General features: G+C 40.1%; 1 protein-coding gene across 3 annotated transcripts in view; it reads left to right on the top strand.

Annotated features, from left to right (window-relative positions):
* Nucleotides 1-3653, top strand: part of ZC3H13 (zinc finger CCCH-type containing 13) — a 42137-nt gene extending 38484 nt beyond the window's left edge. For 2 of the 3 annotated variants that reach the window (XM_009284899.2, XM_009284896.2), the window contains exons 18-19: nucleotides 2386-2549; nucleotides 3157-3653. In XM_009284899.2, the coding sequence (XP_009283174.1) occupies nucleotides 2386-2549; nucleotides 3157-3327 (335 nt within the window). In that variant the 3' untranslated portion in view covers nucleotides 3328-3653. The remainder of the gene's footprint in view (nucleotides 1-2385; nucleotides 2550-3156) is intronic. The other variant, XM_009284897.2, reaches the window with a different exon arrangement.
* The last annotated feature ends 4486 nt before the right edge of the window (nucleotides 3654-8139 follow it).

Here is an 8139-nt window from a genome sequence, read left to right as displayed (position 1 = left end):
TGAGAAACAATACTACTTAATTCTTTGCAACATTATTCTTTATGCAGTTGTCTTGTTAATCTCTGAATGTCACACTGCTTGCTTGAGCCATTTAAATTGTATAACTATTAATTATGGGCTGTTGCTACTGCTTCTACTTTTTTTTAAAAAGTCAAATTAAATGCAAACATTTTTAATGTATCATAGATAGTATAATTTGAGGTGTGTACTTGGTATTGGTAAGTACTGTAAATGTCCCACTGCAATATTTGCAGCTCTTTCTATGCAGTATTAGCTTTCTTCTAGTTATAAAAAAAAATCTCAGCTCTTATGCTTAATAATTCACATAACCAACGTAATTGATACAATATTGAGTCTTCCTGAGTTTGCAAACTGTCTGATATAGTAAAGGTATGAACTAGTGTCTCTCTCCCTGTAAGCTTTAATTTTGCTGTATACTTCAACACTTCTTACCAGGGAGGGATTCCTTGCAACAGGAACTGCAGAGCAGAATCACTCCACCTGGCTGTTTAAAACGGTACCCGAAATAACCTCAGCAGTCCTTGCATGCCTCTCTAGAAATAAACAGAAAGTCCATAGCGATAATAGGAGACTTTCCAGCGCTGCCTCTGGGCTGTCTTAAGTGTACTCAGATTCAGCAGAACTTTGCTCTGGAGAGGAAGGGGGATTGAAGTGCCTCCATTGATTTCCCTTTGGTGTGTGCAGTCTCTCACGCATCAAAGTTGCTACATGTGGAACTGCCAGTAGGCTTTCAAGTGTGGGCATTTCCTCTGTAATCTGCTAGGTGAAGGTTCCTTGTATAGTGATTGCACAGCCACAGCACATATATTCTAAACTAAGGCACAAATATGGCGCCCTGAAAAGTGAATGAATTTGAGCTAGATATTCAGTGTGAGTTACAGTGAAAATTTAGTCGTTTCACTTTGGACTTCTTCATGGTGGTATAATTTGTTTCCCTGTTTTATTCCTGAGTTTGGCGTTCCCTTCTTTGTTCTCATTGCAGATGAAAAGTTTCTGGTAATACGCTGAAATGCAGAAAAAAAGGAAATGATAGCTTGTTTCAGGGATTTTTTTTTTTTAATTCCTTTTCTCTGGAAACAAAAATCTGTAGCATGAGATGGAATTGAGATTTGTAGCTGACTTACCCTCTATCTATTATATTGTTTTCTCTAAGGGTATGGACATACTTAGTTGCCAGATAGGTTCAGCATCTGGCACCTAGGCAGACTCCACATGCTGTCAGTGTTACCTTTGAAGTGGCCTTTTTGTGTCTGTCACTTATTTGTGGTGTTGATTGTCCACTGAGGTTGTCTTGATGACTTTAACCTGCCCTTGATTTCATGCAACTTTTTTTGTTTCTTTTCACCTTGTTTAAAAACTAGTCTTACTCAGCTTCATCCAAATTCTATGAGTGGTTTAAAAATGCATCTTTGTTCTCGTCTATGTGCATTCTGCCAAACTGCTGTAGCAGTCTTTGCTTTTAGCTGCTAAATTTTCCCCAGGTTTGCTGGTGTCTCTAGTTAGGTGTTAGATTCTCTGCTAAACACCAAATGTTTTACTATATAGAGGTGGCTGGATTGGACTTAGCTACATACCTTACCTTTTTTTTTCCAATTATGTCATAATCTTCCTATTTATTGTAAAAGGGTTATAAATCAATGAGCTGCGGTCCAGCCATGTGCACTTCTTCTGTCTTTGCATTTCGTAGAAACAGACTTGTTGCAGAGCAAGACTGACCTCAGGATCCGTCTTTTGTTAAAGTCGTTACAGCGTTCTAGCTGCACACTGTTTCTTCTGATAAATGTCTTAAAGGCCTAGTCCTGCCACTTTGAGTACTACTAGTAAATGCTTTAGATGAGCTGGTAGGAGGGGGTAGTTCATTAGCATCTGTTGAGTTGTTCTCCAGGTTCATCCACCATGGATAAAAGAATTATTCTACATGGTCATATTTCACTTCTGCATAGCCATACAAACCCTGTGTTGACACTTGTACAGTTATCTGATATTTTGCAGAGAAGTGAAACTTAGACCACTTTCTGATTAATGCTAGTAGTAAACACCTTTCGTCACACATGTCTGACCATAAATTATACCCCCTCTTCTGTCCCAGAGCTGTCACTTGATTTTTAGGCCTCTCAGCGATTGCTGTCTCAATATTGCTTTCCAGTGCTGAAGCTACATACATACCTGTCCTTCCCTTTAAATGGTGAAGGATGTAATTGTTTTTTTTTTAATAAACAGCAATATCCTTTTTTCCCCAACCTTGACATTGTTTAGAAGGCAGAAATACAAATAGTAAAACTTCAAGGAATTTCATATTACTGTATATTGCTGTTCAGAAATACCATGTATATGTTGATCTCTGCAAATATCACTTCCTTCTAGATGCAGAAAACCTTTTTGAACATGAATTGGGGGCCTTGAACATGGCTGCACTTCTGCGAAAAGAAGAGAGAGCAGGTCTTCTCAGTAATCTGGGTCCTTGCTGTAAAGCGCTGTGCTTTCGAAGGGATTCTGCAATTCGTAAGCAGCTGATGAAGAATGAAAAGGCAAGTGGTTCGTTTACAGTGCTTGGCCAAAATGTGGAAACACAGATTCCACTATGCAGAGCATTTCTCTAGGGAGACAACTTTTGTTTGTTGTTCTGGAGTAGACCTAGTCCTTTAAATAATGGAGAACAAACTTTAATTTAAAGAGGTTGTAGGATGTTTATTTTTAACTTAGGATGAGAGATTAATTTAAGATTGAGACTAGAGGTAGGGGCTGTTTCTCATTTTGGGGCTTAAATTCTGGAGATACATTTTCTATATTTAGAGAATACATAATAAAAATAATTGGTTAAAATACAATTTCAAAGACTTGTTGAATAATTCTCCTGCTCAAGATTCCATGTACTTTTATAAGAATTATTAGATTCTGTTCTTCCAAGTTAAAATTGAAAGAAAAAAATATTTTAACCATTTTTTGCACTACAGTAGGTTTCATGATCTTGCATGCCAATAGAAAAATCATTAATTCTCAAAGTCTTTTCTAGTGAATATGTATGATTAAACCCCTAATTATTGAGAGTACTTGAGGTTAATTTCTCAGCTTGCATGTTAAAAGCCACTGTTCTCAGTTCGTTCTTTTTTTATTTTTCATTTTCAATTTCAACAGGGTGCAACAAAACAAACTTACACAAATTCTGCAGCAATGGACAGCGACTTATTACGGTTGAGTCTACGGTTATTCAAACGAAAGACTGTGTGCCAAGTTCCTGGGCAGGAAAAGACAGAGGATAGTAAAACTCCACAACCGGCTATCCAGCAAGAAGTGTGTGTGTCTTGAGCGAATGACCGCGGTGGCACTTCCTAGTTGATTTCCCACTACCAGTGTTGGTATTGATGTTTAGAACTGGTTGGTTGGAAAGTAGCTGTGGAAGATGGAAGAAAATACTCCGTTTGTACACAGATAAGAATTACTGGGTTTGGATGTGAATAGAAGGGGGTAAAAAAATAAAGACTTCTGTGTGAAGTTCTCTGCAAGTTTTATAATATTGAATCTTACACTGTAACATTAAACCTGTTTTATGGTGCATCAAGTGTCATAATGTGAAGATGTCTGGTTTTAGCAGTTTATAACACCACCTGATATTAAACTGAAGAAAACTGTCTGTGTATCTCTTTCCTCATTATAAATGGGTTTTTCTACCACCACCCTGGTCCCTCAGTACACATCTGGAATTTCTTAAATAGCTTGCTTCCTGGGAGTTTGTCTACCTCCACTTTCCAAATCCCTTTCTTGTCACAGCAGCCTCTGGTGTGGATCTGGATTTGGACAGAACTCTAGCTCTTTTCCATCTTTAGCATATGTTTCCTCTGATAATTTCTGGATACAAAAATCTAGTCTAGTCGCTTAAGGCTCCCCTTCTTGTTGATGAAAACTAGTAAAAAACTTCCAGGAAGTGATTTATGACCAGTTTTAGATGCCTATGTTTATGAGACTAAGCATTTCGGAAATGCCTGCTGCTTACAAAGGAGGACTAGTGCATATATTTTACATCCTGTGAAGTATCAGGGCAGATCAATCCCATGCAGCAACCTGTGAGGGTATTTAACACTTGATGAGTTTCAGGGGGTTTTGGATGTTAGCAGTAAAGGCAGTGCGCGATGATGTTTTGCTGGGTGTTACAGATTTCGGGGGCCTGATTAGAGACTTGTCAAGCCTGGACTCAATTTTGTAAGAATTGTTTTCAGTTTGAGAAGTTAATATCTTGTGTGGGATCTTTGGATTATATCAGTCAGGTATGTTTAGGTAGTCTGTGGAGGCCTCCATGTGAAACTGAGACTTCTAAAACTTCAGACTAAGTCTCTGTATACACCTCTCTACTTCTCCTGGGTTTAAACCTGAATTATTGCTTTGAATTCTGCTCATAGAGAGTAGGAAAGAAATCCATAGTTTAACCTTGATACTGGGTTGCTGCAAAGCAACTTGCTTTCATTGTTCTCATTCAGGTTGAAAACGAGTTATGAACCACTGAATTTTTTGGCAGTTGGTTTGTATTAGTTTCTTATCCTTTTTCTCCGCTTGGAACCAGCACACTGGGGTGGGATGTTGACTGCAGTTTAGCAGCAGGGCTGTCTCACATCTCTTGTGATTACTGACGGTTGTATTGGCTTCAAGCAAAGGCCTAAATATGAATAGCAATTCCGTTCAAATACGAAGCTTTCATACTATAATGCTTTCCTATAATGCCTGGTACATCAGTGTTCAGTAAAATGTTCTTATGCTACGTTTAAAGAATTGTTGTTAAAGAAAATGCGAGGGGGTTTTATTTATATTTTTGTAAGTGCCCACACACTAGTGTATATGTACTTGTATCAAATACAAATGACGTGAGAAATTTCTACTGTTTGTTTGATTCTTATTAAACGATGTGATCCAGGCAAAACTTTATCTTCCCAAGTTTTTCACTTGTTGAACATTTTTAAGAGACTTGGTGACTATTATTTTTAATGTCATTGGTGTTTTTATATACGCTTAAAAAAAAGTCTTTTAAACACACCAGTACTTTAACCTGAGCGAGTTGACAAACCTGTTCTATTCAGCATTTAGATGCGTTCTCACCTGTTTTATAGCTACAATAATGCTGCCTTTAAGCTGAAAGTATTAGATCATTGCTTCCAATTATGTTAAAGCCTATTTTAATCTCCGTCTCTAAAAGACATAAAAATGTTTGATAGCTAGAAACAGCCTTGTCTAAGACTGCAGTACACAAAACAGATTCACTGTGCAGCATTTAATTACACTGTGCTTACTTTAAACACGCTTCCTGTAAAACAGTCAAGGTGTATATATGCACTTAGTTTGCAGAAGAATATTTCACATTAACCTAGAAAATGCAAAATAAAATAGGCTTGATGGGCTACTATGAGTATCTCGTGAAGTGCTAGCGTCCCATTGAAGGTCAAAGCCGGTGCTGACCTGTTACCACCATTTGTTGGAATTATACAAAAAAGGTGCTGAAATTGCCTCTGACGCACCTTTGGTTTGATTTGATTTGCAGTGCTTATGAGTGCAGAAGTACATGATGGTACTGGCAGAAAACATGCCTGTTTCGGTGGGAAGCACTCAGATTTTTCAAGCAATTCCTCTCTCACCTGTCAGGAGTTACTGCACGGGTAGAGCCCAGCAAGTGTGACGTTCCTGTGGATGAATAGTTTTGGTCTCCATCATTTTAACATAAAGCAGTGTTTAGTTTGCAGGTATTCTCTCTGACAGGGAATGTAAGTTACAAAGCTGTCTTCAGGTAATTTTACAATAACTTTAGGAAAAGGAGATTTGCCCACATACCAATTTCAAAAAAAGGTTTGAAACTTGTCTGAATCGGAGAACTTGCTTTAGGACCTTCCATCCCCTTCCCTGTGTTGGTCATCACTTTTCTGATGTGGTCTGCCAGCCCTTTTAACCTATCTCTTCCTTTCTCCCCGTTTCTCTCCTAGCTAGATTTTGTGTGGAAAAAGTGTGGATGAGAGAATTTTAGTCCAGTTCTCATCTTGCAAGGCTCCAGCAGTGACACACAGGAGCCTGTACCGTTTCAGGCAGCAGTGTGAGGACGGGGCTGAATGTGTGCCTCAGATGTCACCCTTGTGTGCTCAAGCTCCAAGTCTGAAAATGTGGAGAAGCCTCTATTGCTACTCAGTTTCTCCTTTTAAGCCGTGGCAGCAACTTCAAAGCGGTCCCTGTACCAGCGTAGTGATGTCAGCCCTTTCTGCAGCTAAGCCCATGCTGTGCCTAGTTGGATGATAAATTAGTTTTAAGCATCCCTGAGGTGCATTCTGGAATGTGGAGCCGCAGAAGAACAAGCTGCCGCGTGCGCTGGTAGCATGAGGCAGGCTTTCACCCAGGTGAAACTCTATGCCCAGCTCTTGCAGCCGTAACAGATTCACAGACAGAGCAGATTTTTAGAGCCTCAAGACACAAATGGGGCTATGACCTGTATCTTGTCACGTTCGTTATCTCAGATAGTACTTTCAGGCTATTACCGCTTCAGCTAGTGGAGTGAGATACAGATTTTGACAGTGGGCCATCTGCACAGTGTACTCAAAAGACAGTGTTAGACAATTTTACTAAAGGCTTTTGTTTTAATTGCCTTGATGGAGTTGCGCTCTCCCTTTTCCGCTGTAGGGATGTCCTTCAGCAGAGCGCAGGCTGGCTGGAGCTGCCCTGCCTGTAGGAGGCAGGGCACGCGATACAGGTGCAATTCAAACAGTTGCTATGAGCTTAAAGAGTTCAGGAACCTCCTTTGTTTTGTAGTAAAGGTCAGAGTCTGCTTTTCAAAGGGTCTTTGTACAAACAGTTGGTTTTACTGTACAGGTCTTCACCATAATGCTAAGGGAAAACCCAAGGAGATGTTATCAAATGCTTGGTCTTGGCACACACGTTACATAGTAGGTAAGGTTTTGTGGGCAGTGCGGTAGAGGAATTATTTTTTTTTTAAAACAATGTGGCCAAGCATCAAGATGCAAGGGGTTCCTAAACCAAACTGACCTCTTAAGAATTTGGAAATTTGTCCCATCAAAATCAATAAAGGAGTCCAAATGTGCGAAGAGAGAAGTGCTGAAACAGCATTCAAAAAGCAAATCGCTGAAGTTTTTTTGGAAGAAGAGTCTTTTATAAAGAACAGCCAGTTTCATAGCCTCTGCCCTATCAGTAGGGATCAAGAGATGAAAGAGGGAAGATAAGTGCATTCTGGGGAAGTTTAAGTTCTTGATATCAGCTTTCACTGTCAGGGATACACCTACCAAAGGCTTGCTTTTTCCTTAGTAATGAAGTCAGTCGAGGTATTACCTTTAAAGACTGAAGTGTCAGATGATGTGCTACAACAAACTGCTGAGTTACAAAGCAACGGGCTGCCAGATTTTAAGTGCATGTTCGCGTGTGAAAGGGTTGTGTTGGTTGCAAACAGGCAGTTCCTAAACAAGAGGGATGATTGAAGTAACAGACAGTGGATGGGAATTTTAAGAAAGCTTGCAGCTTTGGGGGACGATGGAAAATGCTCTTTTCCATCTACTTCATGATTAAATTTGCTGTTTGACTATATTATGCATATGAGGGGTGCTTGGGGCACTGTGTGGAAAGTACTTGAGGAAGGGAGTAGTAGCAATGGGACAGAATTGAGTAGTATAAGTGGTAGTTGTCAGCCTGTGAGTGAGACTTCACACGTCTACAAGCCAGGAGCTCACTCATGAGAACGATGGAGACAGAAAGATCTAGGTGTGCGAAGTGAGCACACGATGCACTGGTGAAAGAGCTCTGGAAACAGGCCGTGTAGCCCTAACAAGGCTCCAGACGGGTGTTTCCAGCAGGGAGAGGAGTGGTTTTACTACACTCTGCAGTACCTGCAAATTCTCACCTGGTCTTTCCTGGTCTGCTCCCTGATGCTCGCAGAAGTTGAACCTACAGACACAGGGAGCCCTGGAAGCAAGGAGAAGCATGGATTATGATTGCTGTCTCCTAAAAAACTGGGAAAATGAGAAAAGGGGAGAAAAAACTGAAGAAGGTCAGCAAAAGGTGACCTTAGGTGAGCCTAAGCTGCCCATATGTACCTTTAAGGTGGATACTGGAAACCCCCTAAGGACCTGAATGTGTGCACGCAAG

The sequence above is a fragment of the Aptenodytes forsteri genome, unplaced genomic scaffold, assembly GCF_000699145.1.
Source record: "Aptenodytes forsteri isolate BGI_AS27 unplaced genomic scaffold, ASM69914v1 Scaffold199, whole genome shotgun sequence".
NCBI classification, from domain to species: domain Eukaryota; kingdom Metazoa; phylum Chordata; class Aves; order Sphenisciformes; family Spheniscidae; genus Aptenodytes; species Aptenodytes forsteri.
The sequence above is the reverse complement of the archived record's forward strand: the minus strand, read 5'-3'. Positions and strand labels throughout refer to the sequence as shown.